We start from the raw sequence: 26347 nt of genomic DNA on the forward strand, positions 1-26347 counted from the left end.
CATAACAACCATGTGAATAAGTAGCAAAACACTTAAATGCATCTGTAATTCCATTGATGTGACTCTTACTTATCATGATGTAGATAGTAATCCATCTCTACCTTCCTATCCAATAAAATTTTTGTCTGAATTTCCGCAGTAAGTTCACTCATAGAGGCTACATCCAACATCCTTGATTTCTCTTGAATTGTGAGGTTACCAGTATAGGACATGCGGGCTGTCCACTGATTTTTCCTTAATTTTGCTGCATAACCATCCATGATCTTTTGATCATATTTCTTTGATACTTTTATTCCTTCTCCTTAGCTCCTAGTTATCCACTGAAGTCTGTTCCTGCCTACCATCTGCCTTTCCACTGCCCTCCCAGTGACAGAGATACGCATTTTTAATTCTATAGAGACTGTAATATTCCATAACTGCATCAAATAACACCATCTGTAAAATATTGTCACTAAAAAGGAACCTTAATGTCAGTAAGTTTAGGTCATTAAAGGAGCTCTTCCCCTTTGATACTCTTGTCCATTCTGCTCTTCTTGTGTAATTCTAGATTCAATTAATTGTCCATTTGAGGTGTCTCTCCAAAGTTTATTATTTGTGCTGAGCTCATAGTGGTCTGATCAGCCACAGTCAGACAAACTGTACCTTGACTTTAATCCTCTTTGAGAACCAAGGATAAGAACTAACTCATGAGCCAAGGTTTATATACTGACTCGTGCACTGTGTATTTAGCTAATTGTATATCATAGCCTGGACAATGGGCATTTTCCATCCACTGGTTTTTTTCTCGTGATAAAAATTAAGTCAAACTCTTTTAAATGATATAAATACCAGTGACAAGTGAGGGAGGGGAAGGAAACAGAATAAGCATTTATATAGCACCTACCAGGGACTTTACAGATATTATTTCATTTGATCAATACAATAACCCTGAGAAAGAGGTATGGTATTATCCCATTTTATAATTAAGGAAACTGAGGTACAGAGGTTAAATGACTTGCCCAGAGTCACACAGTTAGTAAGTGTTTGAGGTCAAATTTGAACTCAGGTCTTCTTAACTCCAGGCCCAGAAATCTACCACTGTATTACCTAGCCACTTCAGGTAATAAGTAATGCAGGAATTATTGTTCTCATTTTTTAGGCAAAGATAACATTTTATAGATAAAAAAGTGAAACTCAGGGAGGTGTAAGGATTGGTTTGTGGTCTTACAACTAATTAGTCAGTAGAAGAATTTGAGTCTTTATCTCTTTTGATATCAGATCCAACATTTTCCAGTATAGTTGCTGCCTCAGCACACTTGACCATCTCTATTTCTTGTGGGGACTTCTCCCTTCTCCATTTTTGTCCCCCACCTTTTTCCATGGTTTTTCTTTTAAAAATTTTTTTGCAGTATTTCATTTTTCCAAATACATGTAAAAATAGTTTTCAACATTCATTTTTGTAAGTCTTTGTGTTCCAAATTTTATTCCTTCCTTTCCTTACCTTACTCCTCCCCAAAAAGGTGAGCAATCTTTTATAGGTTAAATATGTGCAATTCTTTTAAACATAGTTCAATATTTGTCATGTTGTTAAAGAAAAAGCAGGCCAAAAGGGAAAAAGAACATGAAAGGGGAAAAAAAAAAAAAAAACAAGATAAAATTTGATGAAAACACTTTGCTTCAATTACATTCATTCTCCATAATTTTTTCTCTAGATGAGAATGGCATTTTCTATCCCATGTCTATTGGAATTGTCTTCAATCGCTGAACTATTGAGAGGAACCAAATCCATCACAGTTGTTCATCATATAATCTTGTCTAGAATGTTCTGTTGATTGTTCACTTTACTTAGCAATAGCATCAGGTTTCTGAAATTAGCTCTTATAGATCATTTCTTATATAACAATAATATTCTATAGCATTCATATACAATAATTTATTATCAGCCCAACTGGTGAGCATCCACTCAGTTTCCAATTCCTTATTACTACAAAAAGGGCTGCTGCAAACATTTTTGTACGTGCAGGTCCTTTTCTGTCTTCTATGATCTTTTTGGGATATAGACCCAGTAGTATCACAGCTGAATCAAAGTTTCCCATGGTTTTTCAAATATAATTGACATAGCTATACAGTTGTACATATTTATTCTTTTTTACCATCTTTTCTTCTAGAAAAAGAAGATCTTCTAAAAAATCTTTAAGATTTTTTAAATTAATTTTTTCAATGAACAAAAATCAAACAAAAATTCCATCTTTCCTCCTCATCCAACTGGGAAAAAAAGAAAAAGAAAATCCTTATAACAAATATGCATTTTCAAACAGAACCATATTATTTTAGTACTCTGACATATGGGTCTAGTGACCTGAACTACCAAGGGAAGTTTGATGCCTTTTTATTTTCTAACATGATGGATTTCAACTATTTGTTTGTTTAATACTCCCAAGGCTACAGCCCTTTCTCTCTGGTAAAGAAAGCAGAAGTGAAATAAGAATTCAGTAGTTTTATTTTCTCCATCAATAACTACAATTAATTTAGTGATCTATTCCCAAACAGTATATTACTTAAAAAATTAAAATCTTAAGATCAAAATGATCAAACTTTTTCTGATTGAAGATATTTTTAAATGATGTATTACTATATTTTTGCTTTTATAATATTTTATTTCTCAGCATATATTATATATTCATAGTCTCAGAGCTAGAGTTTAGTTTATAGAGTTAGATCTTGACAATCAATTATTGTCTTTTTTATTCGATTTCTCCAATGGTTCTCATATCTATTCATCCATCTGTCCATCTGCTTCTCTCAACTACCAAACTATTTCAAGTCCTTTTTCCTCTTAGAGGGAATATTAAAATGTAGTCCCTGGCCCAGGAAATGCAATTCCAAAGCAAAGATATAGGTCAAGGCTGAACTAACTTTTCTCTAATGGCAAGTCTGAAAGGGAATATTCAGTAAAGGACTCCCAGTTTTGTTTGTTTTAGAAAAAAAAATTTTTTTTTTGTTTGGAGGTGATCAGGCTTAAATGATTTATCCAGGGTCATACAGCCATTTGTCTGTAACCAGATTTCGATTTAGGGTCTCTTGGCTCCAGGCCTGTAATGCTCTCTGGTTCAGTTTTCTTGGGTTCTCTGTGAGCAGCCTTCATTTCAGTTCAGTAATTATCACATGAGTAGCCAGAGGTTAAAGTCCAAATCTTTTATTATCTCTTTCAAAGTCTTGTCTCCTTTCCTGGGGCCTGGATAGCTTTCTTAGAGGCCTATTTCTCTTCTTGGTTCCGAGAGCTGGATCTCCCGCTTGTTTTCTCGGCCCTCTGAATCTCTTTGAATGAATCCTAACTGAGGTTCCTAGCTTATATGCTCTACACTGAGTATAAATCAATCATTATATCACTAGGATATTTGTTCTAAAATTAAATCAATCCTAGATAACCATTGTCTCTGTCAATTCCACTGACTTAGCACCTTGTAAGTATCCTTTGTTTCAAGTTCAGAGTTCTGGCCCATAACACAGGGCTAATGCTCTATTCACTGTGCCACCCCTAGAAGCTCCTGAAATTTTTAGAAAGGGAAGAATAAAGATGGTACTTTTAAATCAATGGTAAGGCAAGTTTGGTTTTGAAAGATGAGTTTTATTCCTATAGAGATTTTTTTTCTTCAGAATAAGGTATTTATTCTAGAATATTTTGGATATGTCGACTTTTAAAAATGTTTCATGTGCAAAGATTGAGGTCTCGTCTCAGAATACTATTGTTTTAGTTGGTAGGAAACATTGAGTTGGGCATCAGGGCCATTAGAAATGATTGGTAATAAATCAGGAACTAGATAAGCAATAGACATCTAAAATACTTAAAACCCAGACTACTAAGGTAAACAGTGTGTATGAAATCAATGCAAACAACTTCTGAACCAGAGTGAGACATGTAATCATATGCAAAAAAAAAAAAAAAAAAATGCACAGGCAAAAAAACCAGCCTCTAAAGAAAAGAGAATTAGTAGGCACAAAATATATAGTTCTTAACACCAATAGCAAAGGAAGAGGAAACTTGCTATACAAATTTAGGAAAGCTTTTATTCATCTCACCAAGACAAAGGCTGATCCTGAAAAGATTATGTCTGGCCCAGAGAATTACTGGTGATGACTATAAACACTTGGCTGACTGAGTTACTACTCAGGGAGTAGTTGGGGAAAGAGTAGAAAAGGGAAAGTTGAGCAGGAAAAATCATTTCCTTGAGATTTCAGGTGAAACAACCATTTAAAAAAAATTTCTTCAAAAATTCATGTTGTACAGATTTCTTTTAATTATGAGAATATTTTTTCTAGTTTTTATTATTCAAAATTCAAGGTACAATCTAGTCACTTTTCCATGTTTTTATCTAAATGTAACTTCATTTATCATGCTCACAGTTAAGCATCAATTTGAATGATATTTTAAATATTTCTTTTGGTCCTAATGGGTGATCACACAAGCCTTTTGTGTCTGTCAAAAACCTGGCCCTTAAAAATCTATTCTTCATTCCCACAAACTTTTAACCTGCTTCATTTTGAAGACGTAGCTTCCACAAAATGTGAAACTATTACTTTATTCTAAATGTCATTTGCTCTTTTCTGAAGAGAACTCCTGAAATAAGAACCACTTCTTACTATAGTTGCTGACACGAATGACTGGCCAGATTGGGAAGGATGGCTTTAGCCAGCTGCAACCTTTCGCAAAATCGGCGATTTCTCAAGCCCGGCAAGAAAACCAGTGTCATCATTTTATGTACACTGAATCTTCTCCAGAGCGCTGCTGAGCAGACTTGACATTTTAGTCCTCGCGGATTTTAGTGTAGAAAAAATTTTTAAGGCGGCAGTCAGTGCCCTTGACAGTAAGATTGTCAACATAAACGTGTGGACATGAGTTCCGACCAACGGGACTAAATGTAGACTTGACCTTCGAGATCATTAAGATTTGGTCTTGCACGAGTGACGTGCTCAAGGTCACAGGGCTTGTTAAATGGACAGATCTTGCTTTCAGTCTGTCCGGCTTTTTAAAAAACAAAAAACTAACGGGTCTCTTGCATTGCTTCATTCCCAGAGTCTGTTTATTTGGTCCGCGCCGAAGCAGTGGAAAAGCGCTCCTTACGAATGAAGTGGATTCTCCAAAAACCCCCGACGCCGAATAAAATATACGAGATCTGCAGCAGAGAGCGAGCAGTGATTTCGAAAGAAGGTGCACTCTGCTCTAAGTAGGTGAGCATCTGGCGCCCGAGCTCTGCACTTTCCACTCCCCGCCCCCGCATTCCCAGGCTTCAAGGCTCCCTGCGCCTGCGCGCCGCGAGAGCTTCTCGCCCCCAGACACCGCCCTTCCCCGCCCCGTTCGCTGTCGGCCTAGTCCGGCCCTCACTGCGCGTGCTCTCAGCACAGAAGTCCCGGAGAAAAGGCGGGGAGGAGAGGAAGCCGAGGGGAAGAGAGCCCCCGGCAGCTGCGAGGGGGAGGGAAGCAGGGTGCATTGTGGGAAGGAGGCGGCAGCGTCCCGGGCGGACGGGCGGGCTAGAGCCGTCGGCGGCGGCGGTAAATCCTCCCGGCCGCTCACAGCACTGTGGAGCTGCGTGCCCAGCCCGGCCTCGGCCCACGGCGCCCCTCCTCCTCCTCCTCTCACCCTCCCTCCCTTCCTCTCTTCCCCTCCCCTCCTCCTCCTTCCCCCCGAGCCCAGCCGGGCCGGCCTCCCCGGGGGCCGGGAGGCGGCCGGCGGGGGGCAGGGGGAGGAGGCCCGGCCAGCTGGACGGGCGACGATGCCGAACTTCTGCGCGGCCCCGAACTGCACGCGGAAGAGCACGCAGTCGGACCTGGCCTTCTTCAGGTTCCCGAGGGACCCTGCCCGGTGAGTGTCCCCAGCGCGGCCGCCCCACACCCCACACCCCTCGCCCCGGGCTCCGGAGCCAGCAGGCGGACGCTCCTTCCAGCCGGACCCCCTCCCGGCGCGAGCTGTCCCCCGCCCGGGGACCGAGCGGGGGGAGGGGGGAGAGGCAGGGGGGTAGTGCGCAGGCGCCGACCCTGGACGGTCGGAACGACCCCGGGAGGAAACAGAGGTGGGCACGTGCGCCCTGGGGAAGAGCCCCCACTTGTCAAGCCTTTGGGGAGGATTCGGGTGCCCGAGGCTGACCACGGACCCGAGGTCGGGAGACTTCTTTCAGTGGTTATTCATTGCGCTTCTGCTCAGTACTCTGTAGGCAGAACACGGACGCCGGGCAACATGCCTTTATTAGGCACCTCCTGTGTGCCCAGCTACTGTCCTTGTTAAGCGATGGAGGAGTTACAAAAAACAAAACAAATCTCCCCGAAAACCCAGCACCTGCTCCCCGGGAGCTCACTGCTTAGTGGGGGAAAGCTCGTGCAAACCGCATCGGTCAGCCTTGACTTCTGGGGACGCTTAAACAGCGTGACAACCGGTCTGACGGACGGCTGCCGAGTGTCCAGTGTGGGGAGCTAGGAAGTGACACGGGCCCGGCCGAGAACTACATAGTAATTGCTGTGGAAAGGGCAGGACGTGGAGGTCTGGAGGCGCAAGGAGGGCTCTATCGAGGAGGGGCTTGCGCTTAGACTCACTCCTTACCCCTGGAGAACCCCAGCCGGTTATGCCTCATTTTCCGGTACTTTTAAATCTGAGATGATTTCTCCAGCTGCTCGGTGGTGCAGGGCGTAAAGCACAGGGCCTGCAGTCAGGAAGACCTGAGTTCAGATTCTCCCCTCTATACTTGGTGCCCCGGCAAGTGGCCTCACCTCCAATTGCCTGGGCCTCTTCTGTAAATCGGGGACAAGAAGAGGTGTCTCTAAGGGTTATTGTAAGGATTCAATGAGATAATAACTTGCCCAACACATCAAACCTTTTGGCTGTCTCCTTTGCTTTCCTATTATTTATGTATGTATATGTATGTATATATCCACATATCTAGCATATGGAATATAAAGTACCCGTAAGTATACTTTCTTTTTCTTTCTTTTTTCTTATTCTGTCCACCCTTTTCTTCCTATTTAAGCTTCTTGAAAGCAGGTGTCATTTAAAAATTTCTTGTATCCCTAATACTGTTGTAGTAATAGGCACTTAGATGTTATTCAGTGATTAAATTGACCAGCTCCTCCAGGAATCCTCTGGTCTCTCTCTCTCTCCTCCTCTAGAGAAACGTTTGCATCTTCCAACTCATGCAATTCTTTACAATGAATCTTTCTAATATCTTTATAGTACTGCAACATTTCTAATTATTTCTGCCTGTGATTTTTTTTTTAACCTATCAGACTGTTCTTTGAACTCTTATGCCAAGCCTTATTTTGTATCTTCCCCAATATCTGGACCTGGACTCTGCAAATGATAAACACATAATATATTTACTGAATTAAGGATTAAAAAAAAGACTACTAGAGACCAATAGAATAAAAATCATCTGTTCTACCCATCACTTTATAGGGAAGGAAACTGAGGCATGGGATAAGGCAGATCATTTGTCATTTGTCCAAGATCAACCAAGCAAGGTTTAAATCCCAAGTTTTCTGCCTCATAATTTAGTTTCCTTTCTACTTCCCCACATTTATCCCATTTTCTTACTTTCCAACTCTTTGCCTGTGGATAAAAGATCTAGTATTTGACCTAGTATTCATGGTCCTCTGCAGTCTGATTCCAAACATTCAAGAAGCCTTTTTAATACTTACTAGGGGTAGTATGCTTAAGAATGGTGATGTAAAGAAAAGCAAAGACTGGTTTCCAATGGGACAAAATGTAAATAGATGTATACAGAGTAATTGAAAGGGAGACAACCAGGAAAGACCTACAGAAACTGGGTTTTGAGCCAAGTTCTGAAGTAAGCTATGGAAACTGAGAAGGAGAAGGGAGAACATTTAACATGGGACTTTTTATTTCAGTTTGTAAACATATGTACAGACAAGTTACATATAAGATAAGCTAAGGAGTAATTAGAGAAAAGGCCCTAGAATTAATTAGGGAATAACTTCCTAAAAGAGTTGGGATTTTAGCTTGGAACTTGAAGCTAGGAAAGCAGAGATGAGCCAGAGAAAATAATTGGAGCCCAGAGTCTGCAAGTAGACTAGTGTTCCTGAATTGCAGTGTGTAGCTAGAGTAAAATGTAAGAAGACTGAAAAGACAGGAGACTGCTGGTTAGCAAGGGTCTGAAAAGTAGTAGGAACCATTGGAGTTTGAGTAGAGCAGGGACTGTCTGATAGGAGCTTTAGGAAAACCACAGTAGAATGAGGATGGATTGGCCTGGGGAGACACTTGAGGCAGAAAGAATTGAAAGCTGTTGCTATAGGCTAGGGAGGAGGTAATGAAGGCCTTGACTGTCTTGGTGCTAGTGCAGTGGAGAGGGGCATGAACCACTTCCCTACCTCCTTTCAAATCTCAGCTATAGACCCATTTTCTGGGAATCTTGTGGTCTCTCTGGATTTCCCCCAGTTTATCTTGTTTCTTTATTGTTTGTATGTAGTTGTTTGCAAGTTGTCTTCTCCATAAGACTGAGCTGCTTGGGAGCAGAGGCTGTATAAGGCTTTTGTATCCCCAGAGCTTAGTATCACAATGGCTTTCCCAAACATTTTTATCCCTCCTCAGACTTCAGGGCTTCCCTCTCTCCATTCTTTCAACTGAGAATGTTGCCTCATTATTCACTGATAAAAAGGGTGCTTTCTTCTTCCCCCCTTATCTCACATCATTCAGAGGCCTTCTGCCATTATCTCCTTCACTGGCCTTGAATGAGGAGGTGATCCCTTCTCATTACCAAGGTGAGGCTGTTCCATCCCATCTCTCCAGTCGCTCTTTTCATTCCCACCTCTCCCTTCTCCTCCTCTACTGCCAGTAAAGATACCTAAGATCCCTCCCTTCCCCCTTTCCTCCTCCTCCCTCTCCCCTCTCCCCTCCTCGGAGCAGCCTCATTTGATCTTGTCTCTGGTTCCTCTTGTCTCATACCTCTTTTCATGTCCATATCTCTCCTCCTGTTTGTGGCTAAACGTGAGTAGCCCAGCTCTAATCAGTGCTTCTGCCATCTTTTCTCTCACTGTCTTCCCAATTGTAGTCTCACTTCTACTCTCATCATTCCCCAGAAGGCTGCTCTCTCCATTTACTAATGTTCTTTTAATTGCCAGATCTTAATCCTTTTACTTTTTTAACCTCCCTATGTCTTTGGCATGGTCAGTCACTCTCTTTTCCCTTTTATTCTCTTTTTTCAAGACACTGCTCTTGCCTGATCCTCTTACCAAACTCCTCAGTCTCCTCTGCTGGGTCTTCATGTGTGCTATACCATTCCCACTAACTCTGGGTCTTCCCTAAGACTTCCCTGTCTGGGTCCCTCTTCTCCCTCTAAGCTGTTCTGTCTGGTAATTTCCCTGATTTTGTCCTTGTCCTTGTGGGCAGTGAGTAATTTTCATCCTTGTACCTTCTTGTTTTTTTTTTGTTTTTTTTTTTTTTTTTAACAATTTGTATATAATACACTTGTTGAATTTGATCAAACTGAAATATTTATCTCCCTGCTGGTCTCTTTCTACCTCCTACAAAAGTGGGACAAAATACATATCCACACCATTCTCCTTTATTGATGGATTCTCCTTGAGCACTACCTCTCAATGACTGAGGATGTGATACAAAATGGCTTGAGTCCTGGTTGCAAATCTTTTAGTTTTCTGTATTTACCTTTGTTTATACTTATGAATTATTTAAACATACTGTCTTAAATATATACATTAAAAAAATACCTTGAAATTGAAACTAAAAAGGTTAAATTAAAGATGAAATAAAAAAGCACTTAAAAACAATTTTTATTAATGAAACAAACTCACTTGCACTAAAATATTTAATATTTTTAGGATGAGGGATATGATTGAATAATTTTTGTGGAAATTTTTGGCTCAATATTTTGATGTGATTTAAAGTTCTAAAGTCAGTTTATTTTAACTTGATTTTATTGGCTATCTTAATTGAAACTTTATCAAAAATCCATAGATTGAAATGAAACAAGTATGTTGTTAAATGCGCTTACTAAAATCTTGATACTCATTTTTCAATCCTATCCAGCAATCATGCTGTTTTTTTATTGAAATCTGGCTAATATATTTCCATCTTCCCTGATATTAAATCAATTGTTCTTGGAAATTTATTGGAAGATGTTTGGTTTTGTTTTGTTTTAGCAAACATTAAAAACCTATTGAAATGCTTATATTTTAAATAGGTTAGAAAAATTACATTTCAACTTTATTTTTATCAGCAAAAGCATTTTGAATGTCTTACTAATTATGTGGTTTTCATAGTTGTTGCTAGCTAAATTGTCATAACACAGAATGTACATTTAGGACAAGGTCTATCCTTAACATAGTAGACATAATCCATATTTCAAATAATTTTGAGCGATATAAATGTTTTGGCTAAGTTGTCAGATCTGATAAGTTATAATAAATTATTTATATGATAAATAATTTTTAGATTGGAATATGGCTAAAGAGCTTGAACCTTGTAAGGAGAATGCTGACTCTGCCATTTTCTTATTCATTCTTGAATGAATTGTTTTTAGAGTTGTCTTCAATCTGGTTTCTTTGCAGAAACTTATTTAAGCCATTTGTCCATTTTCTGAGGGTCATTTAAGTATAAACGAGATTACATAATTCATAAATCTACTTAACCAGTACATGTAAACTGCAATATAACACAGTGTGCTGGAAGTGAATGATGGATGAAAAACATTGCTGTCAATCCCTCACTTTTGTGGAACTCTAGCTTCTATTCCCTCGGTCTTCCTCCTTTGACATGTAACTGAGGGAAGGTGCCAATGTGTCAGTCTACTTATTAATTAGTAAAGCTTAATTTTACTTTTTCTTTTTCTTTTACTTAATAGTATTTTATTTTTTTCCCAATTGCATGAACAGATAGTTTTCAGTATTCATTTTTGTATGATTTTGAGTTTCAAATTTTTCCCTCTCCCTTCTTTTCTCCCTCATCCCCAAGACAGCAAATATAGGTGTTTTATTTATATATATATATATATACACACAATTATTTTAAATATATTTCCATATTAGTCATGAAATGAAAGAAAGAATTTTTCTTTTTCTAGTTTAAAAAATAGATATTCAAATATCATCACATACCCTAATAAATTATCTTGGAGGGAATTAGCAGCATAGTGATGGAGAGTCAAGAAGAACTGAAGTTGAATACTATTTCAGACATTTACTTTTTGGGCAAATCACTTAACCTTTTCCAGACTTAACCTTTCCTCATCTGCAAAAATAATATATGTAAACCTTATGTCTCACTCCATTTAGAGGAATAACATTAGAATTCTGAAATCCCTTAAGAAGGTTCCTTGGTTAAGCACCTAGCATGTGTGAGGCAGTATGCTGAGCACTGGGAAGACAGTCTTTTTAGGGTATTGTGGACAGATGTTTGCCTGGCCTTTGCTTGACTACTTCAAAGGGAGGAAAGGAGCTGATGATGAAGTCATTTCATTGTAGTGCAACTCTGATCATTAGAAAGGATCTCCTTATTCCCTGGAACTTGATTTTACTTCTGTTCTTAGAACAAGACAGTATTTTAGATGTTTTTCAGACACTTTACATCCTGTTTTCCCTTTACTGGACATCTTCCTTCTCTTTGCTAAACCTGTGATTGATTAATGCCTGGAAGCTTTTTCTTCAAATATTTGCTGAATGGACGGTTGCTTTTTTCAGGGCTATTAATAACCAAAAATGGAATGGGCCACTTTGTGAAATGGTAAGCCCCCAGATTTCAGGACTTGGGACCTCAAACATCCCTTTAACTCTGATTCTAGCATCTGCTCTATAAAAACCTTGTGAAAAAACTTTAGTTTAATGAAGAGGTAGCATGGGGTACTGATAACATTTTGTTGTTCACAGCTATAATTCTATTAAATATAGCTAAATTCCTGGTATAATTCAAAATTTCTCACATAAGCTGATAAAAAGATTTGTGGATTAGTAAATACATTTATTAGGTGGTACTGTGAATTGAGTGCTAGGCCTGGTGTCAGAAAGCTCTGAGTTCAAACACTATTTTAATGACTTTATGACCCTGGGTAAATAACTAAACCCTGTTTGTCTCAATTTCCACATCTATAAATGAGATGGAGAAGGAAATGGCAAACCAGTCGAAAATGGGATCATAAAGAGTCAGATATGACTTAAATTCAGAACAACAACAACAAAAAAAAAACAAATGACTACATAATAAGGAGGCAAATGGGGTAAGAAAAAATTACCAAAGTGTCATGCTTGGTCTATGAGGAAATAAGTTGTTTATGAGGAAAGGAAAAGCTTCTTTTGTAAGAGTAGCTTATGACTTGAAATGAAAGATAAATAGGAATTTACCGGTGACGAGGAGAGAAGACATGGAATGTAGTTAGTGCGAAGTAGTGAATAGTGTACTCTCCTTGGAATCAGGGCACCATTGTTCAGTCGTTTCAGTTATGTACAACTCTTCATGGCAGAAGATACTGGTTTTCTTGGCAGAGATACTGGAATGATTGGCCATTTCCTTATTCAGCTTGTTTTACAGATGAGGAAGCTGAAGGGAACAGGGTAAGTGACTTGTGCTGGATCACACAGCTAGTAAGTGCCTCTCAAATCCTGATTCATTTATTAGTTTTTTGACTTTGGGAAAATCATTAAACCTAGGTTTTCATGATACTGCTATCTACAGGTTCTCTTCTCTGTTGATGTCTTCTCATGTTCCTTTCAGGTTTCTTCATGTCACTCTATAACTTTGGGTGATCCCCAAGGTTCTGTTCTGGGCCCCTCTTCCATTATTACTGTCTTGGTGATCTCATCTGCTTCCATGATTTCAATTATTTCTGTGCTAGTGTTTCCCAGATATGTTATTTGGTCTTGGTCTATCTTTTGTACTATAATCATCCTTTGCCACTTGTTTCTTGAATATCTCAAAATCAGTGTGTCTAAAGCAAAATTTATTATCTTTCCCTCAAATTTTCTTCACCCCTGAAGTTTTCTGTCACCCTCAAGTGCACTACCATCCTGTCAGTCACTCAGACTCACAACCTTAATGTAGTCCTTGGTTCCTTTTACTCCACATATCCAATCTGTTGTCAAATCTCGTTTCTCATTCTTTCCTTACTCACCTACTATCCTTATTAAGTCCCTGTGTTATCACTTACACTATTGCAATAGACTTCTGATTTGATTGGTCTTCTTATCCTAACACTTTTCCCTACTCTAATCCATTCTCAAAGTAAGGTAAGGCAAGATGATTTTTAAAAAGTACAAATCTACCCATGTTTTGGCCTCTCCTCTTGAGGATCAATATAAGGTCTATCTCTTTGTCCTTTAAAACTTTTCATAGCCTGGCTCCTTTCTTGCCTTCTTACATTTCCCTCTCCTCCAAATAACTGCAAACCAGATACAATCTCCTCCTTGAGACACTCCATCTCTCTTCACCTTTTTACTGGTCGCTCCCTGTGTCTACAATGTTCTTTTCTCTTGTCTTCCCCTTTTAGTTTGTTTGACTTTCTTCAAACTCATTGAATCTTACCTTCTGCAGGAGGCCTTTCCTGTTCTCTCCAGCTGCCAATGCCTTGCTCTTTAAATTTCTTAAATCTACTTGTTATATTATGTGAATTTACTTCATTGTTTACATTTTGTCTATCCCTTTTGAATGTACACTATTTGAAAGTAGGGATTTTTTCCCTGTTTCTTTTCCTAGTACAATGTCTAGCATATGTCAGGCTTTTAATGAATGTCAGTGGACTGACTAATCCTCCATGTGCTTCAGTTTCCTTATTTTTAAAGTGGAGGCTGGGCTTGATGGCTTCTAAGGTCTCTTCCATCTCTAATTCTAAGGCTTATGGGGTATATTGAATCCTCAGTGCATGAAAAGATGGGATAAAAGACCAGAAAGAGTGACATTCCACTACCACTTTCTTTTATTTTCCTCATTTTACTGGTCCAGAAAGTGAGTTGTTGGTCATTTCTGCTGTTGATTTTTAGCCAGTCTTGGCTGGAATGATTAGAAAGGGTTTATGTTGTCTAATGAAGCTAGACTTACTCTTCCTGTGTGACTTTGTTACTTTTCTGTGTATATCCATCTTATTTACATATGAAAAAATCTACTTGGAAATTTTTTTGGGGGGTAAAGTTAAAGTACCGGTTGTCACGCAGGGGTTAATTGTAGAACCACTTTCTCTTTGATTGTCCTTAGGCACCTCACAGCTTTTTAAAAGCTATTCAGATTCATGATGTTATGTAAATTGTTCTTCTCCTTCTCCCTTTCAGCTAGAGATTGAGAATCTAAAGATTTAGGGCAAATCATTTAACTTCTCTGCTTTCAGCTTATTTAATACTGCTTTTTTACTTGCTGGCACTTTACTATAGTTGGCCTTCTGTACCTTTCAGTTATTGCCTGGCCCAATCTAGTCCAGCCCATGTGAGAAATGAATTCCAACTATATTCAAATAGTTATACAATTTATATATAAGTCTCTGTTTAGAGACTTCCATCTCTTAAAGCAGGCTATTACAGTTTTGAAAAATCTCTCTGATAGGAACTTTTTTCCAGACATCAAATCTAAATTTACCTTTTTTTTTTTTTTATATTAGTCCAGATTCAGACCTCCTAAAACAAATTTGTAGTGTTTTTCAGTCATACTTGATTCTTTGTAACTCCATTTGGAGTCTTCTTGGTAAAGAAAACCCAGGATCACATAGCTAGTTAAGTATTTGAGGCAAGATTTGAACTAGGAAGAAGAGTGTTCTTGACTTGAGGCTCTATCCACTCTGTCTTCATCTAGTCATCATATGATATCTAATTAAGGCCCTTCACCTTGGTTATCATGTTCTGAATATTTTCCATTTTATCAGTGTTCTTCTTCATATAGATGGTGCCCAGAATCAAAAGCAGTATTCTAGTTCAAGTCTGCTGAGAGCAGAATATGGTGGGACCATTATCTCTTTGTTCCTGCCATTCCCCAATTGATGGGCGTGCATTCAATTTCCAGTTCCTTGCCAACTCAAAAACAATTGCTACAAATATTTTTGGAATCGTTTCCCCTCTTTAATGATTTCTTTGGGATATAGACCTAGTAATGACACCACTGAATTAAAGAATATGCTTTATAGCCCTTTGGGCATAGTTCCAAATTGCTTTCCAGAATTCACAACTACACCAATAATGCATTAATGCCCCAGTTTTCCCACATCCCCTCCAACATCAATTATTATCTTTGCCTGTCATCTTAACCAATCTGATAAGTGTGAGGTGGTACCTGTGAGTTGTTTTAATTTACATTTCTCTAATCACTTCATTGGACACCTCTTTGAATCTGAATCTGTCATCCAACTAGTTCTGAACCTATCTAATTGTATCAAGTACACATAGTTCCATCATCAAAAAATGGCATGAAATGCTTGATCATAAGTTTTTTAAAAGCATAGGTAAACTGTATTTTATAGCATTCCTCCTCATCTCCCAGTTTAATAATCCTGTCAAAAAAGGAAATAAGTTTATTGTGGTGTAACTTATTAATGAAATCATGTTTCCCTTTTGAGGTATTTTTTCACTTTGTCTTTATTCTGAGAATTTCCAAGGAATTCAAGTTAAACTCCCAACTCTGCAATCTGCAAATTGTGTTATCTTCTCTTTCTTGAATATTAATATGACATTTGCTCTTTTCCAATCTTGTGGTACCTATGGTCTATCTTTCAGATAGTGCTGAGTGGCCCAGTAATGACAGCTGATATTTGTTTTAGCACCCAAAGGATATCATTCATTGGGCTTAGGGAATGAAATGAATCAAAGACCACTATGTTTTTTCATACTATTTCTTTATTTTATGTATCAATTCATCAGCCATTTTTTGTTGTCCCTTCTAGCACAAAGAGCCATTCCCTTTAGCAGAGAAGACAGAAGAAAAATAAAAATTGAGAAGCTGTGCCTTCTCTATCATCAGTTTTCAAGATCGTATGCACCCTATGCAAAGAATCTTTTTAAAAAATCTTCCTTTTTCACCACAACTTAAGAACAAAAATCTTTTTGTATTGTCCTTAGTTTCCCTTGTCAGCCTCAGCTCCTGTGAGGTTTTGTACTTTTGTCTCTAATTTTTGTAGTACTCTGCCATGGTTATGTGTTCCTTTTCTTTTATCTAGATTTGTTTTCATCTTCTGTATTTTTTTTTTAATCCTGATTGCTTAACCTAAGAGTTTGCTGTCCATCTACATTAGTCTCTTTTGATGAATCCTATTTTTTCCTTTTTATTGGAATTTTTGTTTTATATTTTCAGAGGGGATACACTGGAGGCAGGGAAACTAAATAACAGTCTAGTTAAGAGGCCCAATTAGGAGGCCCCGATGAGAGAGATGGTAAGGACTGGAATTAGGGTGTTAGCTGTGTCACTAGAGAGAATTTGAAAAAATACAAGAAATGCTATGGAATTAGAAACATTAAAAATTAGCTGCTGATTTTATATGGAGTGAGGAGAATGCAGAGTTAAAAATGACTCTCTGAGGTTGCAAACCAGAGTGACTAGAAGGATGATAGAAACCCTAACAGAAATAAGAAAGGGGTGGGTTTTGAGGGGAATTAAGTTTTGTGTTGGTCATGTTAAGTTTGAAATTTTTGAGGTCATCCAGTTTAAAATGTCTAATAGACATTTGGTGTTGTGTAGGACTGAAGCTCAGGGGATGATCTAGAAGATAGTGATCTGGGAATCATATTCATAGAACAAACAAAATCTTGGGAGAGCTGGCTGGCATCATGTTGATAAGAGTGTAAAGAGAGAATAGTTCGCAGGTGTCCCCACAACCAAACTTAAGTTTCTCCTTTCCCACCTCAATCCTAAACCTCTTCAGAACTTGCCTGTTTTTGTTGAGAGCATCACCCTCCTTCCAGTCACTCAGGTTTATAAAATCTTGGAGTCATTCATGATCCTTTCCTCTCCCTTAACTCCCTTATTCATTTAGTAACCAACTGTCAATTTTGCCTGCTCAGTGTCCATAACATCTGTCTTCTTTCTCTACTCCCTCAATATGGCCTTCTTGCCTACTTTAGGCACCCAGTTCTTGGTGGGATTTATTCCAGTAGCCTCATAATTGGTCTCTACTTCCAGTCTCTCCCCTTTCTTCTCTATCCTATCTCCACACAGCTGTCAAATTGATATTAGTAAAACCCAGATGATCATGCTACTTCTTTAGGCACAGATCTTCATTGGCTTCCCTTTCCTCATAGGATCAATTAGAAAATAGTTACTTAGCATTTAAAATCTGCCCCCTTCCCCTCTTGTTATCCCCTTCAGACAGTCATTTTCATCACATGGGCTGTTTCTGCTTGCCAGCTTTCTGCCTTGTCCTGGTGGTTTCCCAGGTCTGGAACTCTTCCTCACTGCTACCTGCTAGCATCCCTCGCTGCCTTCAGAACACAGCTCATGTGTCATTTCCGATGTGGAGTTTGTTGAAACTGTCCTACCATATTACTTGTATTTGTTTTTCTCTGTGCATGTTATTCCACTAGTGGAATATAAAACCCTTGAAGGCAGAAACTTTTTTTTTGGTTGCTCGTTGTCTGTTTAAGTTCTAAAATTCTGAGAAGACTTGTCAGGGATATATAGATAGTGACTTTACTTAGAAAAATCTGGATTCTGATCCCCTGATGGATGCTGATTGTGACAAGTCCTCGCAGATAACTTTTTAGATCTCAGAGAGGGTACTGATCTGCATTGGGATAGGAATCCTTACATTGTGGAGAGAGAAAGCCTAAGGAAAGGAAAAAATTCGCATCTCACAGGTGCCTGATGGAGGAGTGCCTTCATGTTTATTGAATTGAGTTACAGTCCTCAGCCACAAAATGACTTGCCTTGTGGCTCTGACTTGTGTGACCTAGCAATCTAGCTCCAAATTGAGTTTATCCTTTTTTTTTTTTTTTTTTAGTTGCTTGAATCATAGGATTTAGAGTAGTTACTTATTCCATCCTATGTCCTGAGGGAGCAAGAATTCTTATGTATGAGCTTACTTTTTTATGATTATCCCACAGATGGGTTATAAATTTGCCTAATGTAGATATTAGTAATAAGTGCAATGTATTAATTATTCATTTGCCTTTTTTTTTTCTTTGTTTCACATTTATAATTGCTAAATGCTAAACAAAGATTGAGGTACTTTTGATTTTAAAAGTTGAGGCATTTGGTTTGATACAAGGGTTTTTTTTTTGTTTTTTTTTAAACTTTCTGGAATTGTTATCATTGTAACGTATCTCATAAAATTGAAATTCTGTAAAGTTTTTTTTTTTTCTTCCCTTCTAAAAGTAGGATAACATACAGAGGAGCAAATTAAAACTTGACTTTAATGCTTTATGAAAGAAGAAGGGGGGAAAGAAAAATTGAAACTTGTATTTTATTAGTGCTCAGAAAACCAGTCGTGTCTTTCATTTACTGTTTATAACACGTGTGTGATTAGCTGGTGAGTAAATGATATGGTGAAAATCTGTCCTTGGAGGTTCTAGCTCATTAATCATTCTGTTTGGGGGAAAGGCATTATGTCATTTTCATGGAGAAATACTGTCTTTTCTTTGCATATTTGGATATTTTACTTTCTCTTATGATTGTATAGCTAAGCATAGAATCCTAATATCTAATAAAATTACATGTGTTTAAAATAGCAGATAAACTAATACTCCTTTATAGAATTTAGATTATATAATTATTCAGTCAAATTGTATCTTATCTCTAACCATTTTGACCCCTTCTTACACCCAGCCCTCAGGTTGAATACAATTAGTTTTCAATATTTTTCAACAAACAAAACATTTCATCAGTGATAGGCCCTTGTTTTGAGGGTTTAATGCTTATTTATTTAAAGATTTTTGAAACTTTTTTTTAAGTTGAAGAGCACTGTCCTGGGTTCTGGCCTCATCTGGGAACTGAGCATAATTTGAATTTATGTATGCCTCTTGGCAGAGACTTGCTTATTTTGTCTTTGCTATCTCTAATATCAGTTTAGCTCTTTCTGTGCAATAAGCTCCTTGTTAATATTTGTTGAATTTATTTTTAGATGCCAAAAGTGGGTGGAGAATTGTAGAAGAGCTGACTTAGAAGACAAAACACCTGATCAACTTAATAAGCATTATCGGCTTTGTGCCAAACATTTTGAGACATCTATGATTTGTAAAAGTGTAAGTTGCAATATCCAACATATAAAGGACTGCTTGCCATCTAGGGGAGGGGGTGGAGGGAGGGAGGGGGAAAAAAAATCAGAAAAGAAACGAGTGCAAGGAATAATGTTGTCAATATAAAGTAATCATTAAATAAAAAATAAAAATTAAAAAAAAATAAAAAAATAAAAAAATAAAAAAAGAATAATAAAATAAAATTCATCTAAAAGTAAAAAAAAAGTGTAAGTTGCAAAACTTGAAATATAATCATTTTCTTTTCACATTTATTTTATTTTTAATTTTTGATTAATTTTAATTGATATTTAATTTTTAATTTTCATAACATAGTTTGATGAAAAAGATGATTACACATGAAATTGCATATATACAATTATATACAATTTGCTATTCCTTTTAAATATATAATAAAGTTATCATGTATATTTCTTTTTTTGAAATTAAGTTTTTTTTAATTATAAGAGAATATGGATGTGTATAGGGGAGAGGGTTTTAGTGGGAGTGGTCCACGTGAAATTTTTATCATAGATATTATCCTTAAAAATCTTGCTTTTTTTGAAACTATTTCTTAGATTTACTAATCAAAAAAAAAAAAGAAAGTTTATTAGCTTTAATTTATCTATTATAAACTAAATCTTGGAATTTAATGTGTTTGTATGATTTGGTTATAATTTTTTTCTCTCATATTTAATGGTTATTTAGTGAAAGCAACAAATAATGAGTAAACAACCTACAAGTGTCATTGCATCCATAAAAAGTCAAGGAGATAGATCCCCAGTAAAGGTGATTAGGAGGAAATGGATAAGACTTATACTGAGAGAATATAGATTTATTATAATTTGCATCATTTGAAGAATACAGTTGATAAATCCATGTTGATGAGATCACAGATCCCTGTTGAGTTATATTAATACTATAATAGAAACTTAGAAAATAACATCAGTAACTTAAAATAAGTAATCTAAAAGTACTTTAGCCAGCAGTAAAATTCTTATATCCCTTTTAGTTATTAAGTAATAGCAAATTGATCTGTTTGGATTAATCTGCTTTCCTTTTCTCTGTGCATCCCTCTGAAATTCCTAATTACTAGTGACATGATTAGAATGCAAGATGAAGTAAAGAAAAAGATGAATATTTAGAGTAGACTTTGCAATCAGTCTTAAGTAAAGACTCAACTTCGCTTTTCCTAGAGAAAAATAAAAATAAAATAATTTCTCATTGTCCTCAAGCAATTCTCTGATACTATAAATTGCAGAGAAGATGTTAATTTGGAAATAATAATTTCCCTGTAGGAACTTCTCCTTATTCAATTCTCCCACCCACACCCATCCTCCACCAAAAAAAGTGCAAGTGAAATGGAAATAATTGTTGACAAGTCATCAAAGTGGCAGGTAGTAGGGTTAAGAAGAAAATTTCCCTGAGATCCCAAATTAGGGTTTAGCGACCAGAAATTTATAGATTTGATGTGTGTGAAAGTGTAAAGATGGAATTGGATTTTAAAATGTAGGTCTTAGAGGGGCTTTGGAAGCAATGTAGTTCCTTGAGACAGAGGTTTGATAGATGATAGGTGATTTAAACAAGCAGGAGAAAGAATTCCTAGATGTTGAAGAGGTGGAAAAATTATGTAGTCAAGATGTTAGAGGAGTCATCAGTATGTATATTAAGGATTCCAAAGACTCATATTGCCTTTTAGAAGAAATTCTTTATAGAGAGGCTTCACTATGCTATGCAGAAAGAGCTAACTTCACAATCAGGAAGATGACCTGAGTTCAAGTGGAATCAGGAGGAACTGGATTCAGGTCCTGTGTCTGACACATTCAGACAGTATCTTAGGGGGCTTCTTTTTAATTCTTAAATTTCTGAGACAGCAAATACAATTTAATGAAGATTGGGATAGGAATTGTAGTTGACCAAATTGACACTATTAGATTATTCCAAAACCTTTAAATAGTCAAAAGAATGCTAAGGAATGGCTTAAAAGGTTGTATTTTATTTAATTGTCTTATTCTCATGGCGTATATCTTTTTTGTTTTTTTTCAGAGCCCTTATAGAACAGTTCTCCGAGATAATGCTGTACCAACAATATTTGATCTTACAAGTCACCTGAACAATCCACATAGTAGGCATAGAAAACGAATAAAGGAGTTGGTATGTTTAAATTCTGCTCATCTGTACTACAAGATTGTATCAGTTGGGTACTTGTAGTTTCAAAGGCAGAGTTACAAGGAAGGAATTGAAATTTTGGATTGTAGAGACCTACACATGGGGTGTTTTTCCTTTTTTGTTTTTTAAGATTTTTACCCTGGGGCAATTGTTTTTTCCTTAATTAAATTTAGTGGTTTAATTAAACCTTTTTGGTATTATTAATCAAGGACAATATTAATCCATTCTTGCAGCTTTGTGGCATAAGGAGGAAGGAGATATGCCATGTGTTATATGTTTTGTTTATCTAGCAATAAGAAAATTGTAAAGAGATGTATATAATATATTCATTCCTAATTAACTATGGGCAGGCTTTCAGAAAGACTTGTGCTATACCAGAGCAATATAAAGTGATCTTCTGGTACTGTCTCTCCCCTCTAGGATTCCTGTAATAATATTTCATTAATTCATTTTTATCAAATTAATTTAGATTTATTTTATTTGAGTTATTGTACTGTTTGAGCTTATATTTCATGTGTGTATTTATAATCTTGAGAGAATTAGTAGGTAAGCAAAAAATAGGTTACTCTGAGATAATATACTTGGAATTATTTACTAAAAAAGGTTTTCCCTTGTCTTTAGAGTGAAGATGAAATCAAGTCACTGAAAGAACGAAAAAGTAAGTAGTTAAAATGTTTTATGTTAATAATATAAGATGGAATAGTCTAACCCTGACAGTGTGATTATTTTATGTAAATATTTATGTATTTTATGTGATTAAAGTTCAGCTATATTCATTTTTTTTTGGAGGAGTATAGATGACATACCTCTACACTGTTCTCCCATCCTGAATCACCCATGTCAATTTTTATCAAAATGTTGATGACTAAAAAGTTGTTGCTCCTTAGTATAATGGAAAGGTCTCTCATCAAGATTTCAGAACTTTGGGTTCAATCCTAATGCTACTAATTGCAAATTTGGAAAACATTTATTAAAAATACATCTTAAGGACTTTTCTATGTGTAAAGCATAGATCTTAACATATGTTGTGTGAGCTCAGGCAAAGTGTATAAACTCTACTTCAGTTCTCTTATCTGTAAAGTGAGGGAATTTTCCTGGATGAACTCAAAAGCACTGTCCTTAACATTTAATGCTTTGGGCTAGCTGTCTGTACTGATTTCTTTTTCTCTTCCGAGTTTAGTCAGTAAGGATAGTGTAGAAAATATGTGTTTTTAAGTTTTGGATCTCTTTATAAAATTAATCTTTATGTTTTGTCTTCTAGTTGATGAAACCTCTGAACAGGAACAAACCAATCAGGAAACAAATAACAGTAATAGTACTCAAAATGCAGTTGCAGAAGGGGGAGGAGAACAGGATGAAGAAGTTTTACCTTTAACACTAGAAGAGAAGGAAAACAAAGATTACCTTAAATCTTTGTTTGAAATTTTGATCCTTATGGGTAAACAAAATATACCCTTAGATGGCCATGAAACGGATGAAATTCCAGAAGGCATATTTATGCCAGATAACTTCCAAGCTCTACTTGAGTGTAGAATTAATGCTGGTGATGAGGTTTTGCGGAAACGTTTTGAGACAACAGCAGTCAACATGTTGTTCTGTTCTAAAACTCAGCAAAAACAAATGCTGGAGATCTGTGAGAGCTGCATCCGAGAAGAAACACTCAGGGAAGTACGGGACTCTCACTTCTTCTCCATTGTAACTGATGATGTAGTGGACATAGCCGGAGAGGAGCACTTACCAGTGTTAGTTAGATTTGTGGATGACTCTCATAACTTGAGAGAAGAATTTATAGGTTTTCTTCCTTATGAAGCTGATGCTGAAATTTTGGCTGTTAAGTTTCATACTACTATTACTGAAAAGTGGGGCCTGAACATGGAGTACTGTCGGGGCCAGGCCTACATTGTCTCCAGTGGGTTTTCTTCAAAGATGAAAGTTGTGGCCATGAGACTTTTGGAGAAATATCCCCAAGCTGTCTACACCCTCTGCTCCTCCTGTGCCTTAAACACGTGGCTGGCAAAATCCATTCCTGTAGTGGGAGTATCTGTTGCTTTGGGGATCATTGAAGAAATTTGTTCTTTTTTCCATCGGTCCCCACAGTTGCTGGTGGAACTTGATAGTGTTATCTCTGTTCTCTTTCAGAATAGCGAAGAGAAGGGTAACGAGTTAAAGGAGATCTGCCGTTCTCAATGGACAGGCAGACATGATGCCTTTGAGATTTTAGTGGACCTTCTACAAGCACTTGTTTTATGTTTAGATAATATCAACAGCGATACAACTGTTAGATGGGATAACTTTATTGCTGGCCAAGCCTTTATTCTTGGGAGTGCATTAGTAGATTTTGATTTCATTGTCACTGTTGTGGTTCTGAAAAACATACTCTCTTTTACAAGAGCTTTTGGGAAGAATCTTCAGGGTCAGACCTCTGATGTCTTCTTTGCAGCCAGCAGTTTGACTGCAGTGTTACATTCTTTAAATGAAGTGATGGAAAATATTGAAGTTTATCATGAATTTTGGTTTGAGGAAGCCACAAATTTGGCCACTAAGCTAGATATAGAAATTAAGCTCCCTGGAAAATTTCGCAGGTCTCAGCAAGCTAACCTAGAACCTGAGGTGACATCTGAAAGCTACTACAAAGAGGTACTTAGTGTCCCCACTGTGGAGCACATCATCCAGGAGCTGAAGGACATCTTCTCTGAACAGCACCTCAAAGCACTGAAATGTCTGTCTTTAGTGCCCTCTGTTATGGGACAGCTGAAATTTAATACATCTGAAGAACACCATGCTGATATGTACAAAAGTGACCTTCCTAATCCAGACACTCTTTCTGCAGAACTTCACTGTTGGAGAATCAAATGGAAACACAGAGGAAAAGATATTGAGCTCCCAGCAACCATTTATGAAGCCCTGCATCTACCAGATATCAAATTTTTTCCTAATGTTTATGCATTGCTTAAAGTCCTCTGCATACTCCCAGTGATGAAGGTTGAGAATGAGAGATATGAAAATGGTCGAAAACGTCTTAAGGCATACTTGAGGGATACTTTGACAGCTCATAGGTCAAGTAACTTGGCTTTACTTAACATAAACTTTGACATAAAACATGACTTAGATTTAATGGTGGACACTTACATTAAACTCTACACGAGTAAATTGGACCTCCAAGAAGAAGTTCTTCCCACAACTAATTCAGAAATAACTGAAAATACATAAGGAAATTGACCAAAATAGGTTTTTTCCCCGAATTTACACATTGGGAATTGGGAGAGAAGCCCTGAGAGGTCACATAATCAATCATTGAAGATAAGTTTGCCTTTAGATCTCCATTTGGATATGTTAGCCACTGATAATCTGTATGTTAAACTGCTATTCAATGAATTGAAAGTCTTTGAAAATTGATTTCATTTCTTGGTGATTTCTGCTGGTAGCTAATTAATGCTCTGGAGATATTTTAGTTAACTTCATTCTGGACATATAATTTGTGATTGCCAGGAATCCAACTATCAGGTTTTGGGTTTCTTAGTTATTGTGAAAAAATAAGTATTGGGAGGAGAAGTGGGAGAAAAAAATAAGTTAAAATGAAGCTCACTACTGACCACTGACTCCTATGTTTGTTTGTTAGTTGTTTTTTTTTTTTTTTTTAATGTTGTACCATTGACAGTAAAAAAAAAAAAAAAGAAAAGAAAAGAAATATTGGAGAAGAGTCTATTCCAAACCATATAGACATTTCCATGTTGACTCTGACTTCATCAAGTGAATGTAAATGAATGAGTTCACTTAAAATTTAAGTGATAGAGCCAATGTTGTTCCTCATAAATGAGTGATTGTTGTGGTTTACATTCCTCTGTTGGGGCTCCACACTAACTGTTTCATGAACTTTTCACAGTTATACATCAAACATTCTGTTCTATGATCTTGAAGCCAGTCTCACAAACATAAAAAACTGATTTTGTTTGTGTTTATTCTGCCTTTTTTCCATGCCTCATCTTGACTTGTAAACCTAACCTGGAGAACTTGCAAATTAGGATTTTGTGGTTTATCTAGGAATAATGAGGAAAATATTACTGTTATTTTTGGTGAAAAAAAAAAAACAAACAATTTTTGTATAGTTTATTCATTCTAAATAAAATGTGAATTTTCTTTAATTATCAAGTAATTTTCATTATTTTTAGTCTAATGAGACACTATGAGAGGAAGTATGGCATAGTGAATAGAAAGTTTGCTTTGGAGCGAGGATCACCTGGGTTCAGATCTCATGTCTTGCATATCATGGCTGTGTTATCGTGGGCAAATCACTGAAGTTCTCAAAGCCCAAGCAACTCTCCAAGTTATAAAAATATTTCATTTTTCAGTTAACAGGTACTTAGTTTCTTTCTACTCCAATTGAACTTTAGTAGCATCTCAATGAAAATAAAATAAGTAAAATAGAACCCTTTTTAATAAATACGAGGCAGAACAAATTCCCATATTTTCCATGTCCAAAAATTTATTCCTCATTCTGATCATTCAAGTCTTCCCAGTTTTCTTAGAAATTATGCTTTCCTCACTTGATGGATGCCTCATTAGGATCAAATTGCCACTACAAAAAGAACTATGTAAATATTTTTGTACGTATGGATCCATTTCTTTTTCCTTTGCCTGATAGCAGCATTGTTGGATCAAATGGTGTATACAATTTAATCCCTTTTGGGCCATAGTTCCAAATGGCTAAGCCAATTCCCAGAACCAATAATGTGTTAATGTAACTTGTCTTCTTGTAGCTCCTCCAACATTTGCCATTTTCTTTTTTTATTAGTTCCTGATACATAATAGGTCCTTAATAAATGTGGATCAATCAGTTGATTGATCTTGGCCAATCTATTGGGTATGAGGTGGAACCTCATAGTTATATAAGAATGAGCTGCATAGAGAGAGCTAGTCTGCCTTGAAGAGGGATTTTCCTTGCCTGACAATCAGAATGTACATGACAATAACTATTTTAAAATTTTGTTTTGAAAATAGTTTCTGTTCTCTTTCTGTGAAAGATTTTCAAATAATCTGATTTCAACATTAATGA

General features: G+C 36.9%; 1 protein-coding gene across 1 annotated transcript; it reads left to right on the top strand.

Annotated features, from left to right (window-relative positions):
- The first annotated feature begins 5443 nt into the window (after positions 1-5443).
- THAP12 (THAP domain containing 12) lies at positions 5444-25436 on the top strand. Its single transcript, XM_051987074.1, has 5 exons — positions 5444-5839; positions 19014-19134; positions 21172-21279; positions 21916-21952; positions 22556-25436. Exons 1-5 carry the CDS (start codon positions 5751-5753, stop codon positions 24502-24504), a joined length of 2304 nt encoding a protein of 767 aa, XP_051843034.1. The 5' UTR covers positions 5444-5750; the 3' UTR covers positions 24505-25436.
- The last annotated feature ends 911 nt before the right edge of the window (positions 25437-26347 follow it).

The sequence above is a fragment of the Antechinus flavipes genome, chromosome 3, assembly GCF_016432865.1.
Source record: "Antechinus flavipes isolate AdamAnt ecotype Samford, QLD, Australia chromosome 3, AdamAnt_v2, whole genome shotgun sequence".
Lineage (NCBI taxonomy): Eukaryota > Metazoa > Chordata > Mammalia > Dasyuromorphia > Dasyuridae > Antechinus > Antechinus flavipes.

Excerpts from the sequence above, each read along its gene's own strand:
- THAP12 (XM_051987074.1), top strand. The coding sequence starts at position 5,751 with ATGCCGAACTTCTGCGCGGCCCCGAACTGCACGCGGAAGAGCACGCAG. Across the intron at positions 19,135-21,171 it reads CATCTATGATTTGTAAAAGT|AGCCCTTATAGAACAGTTCT; the intron begins GTAAGTTGCAAT and ends GTTTTTTTTCAG. Across the intron at positions 21,953-22,555 it reads GTCACTGAAAGAACGAAAAA|TTGATGAAACCTCTGAACAG; the intron begins GTAAGTAGTTAA and ends TTTGTCTTCTAG.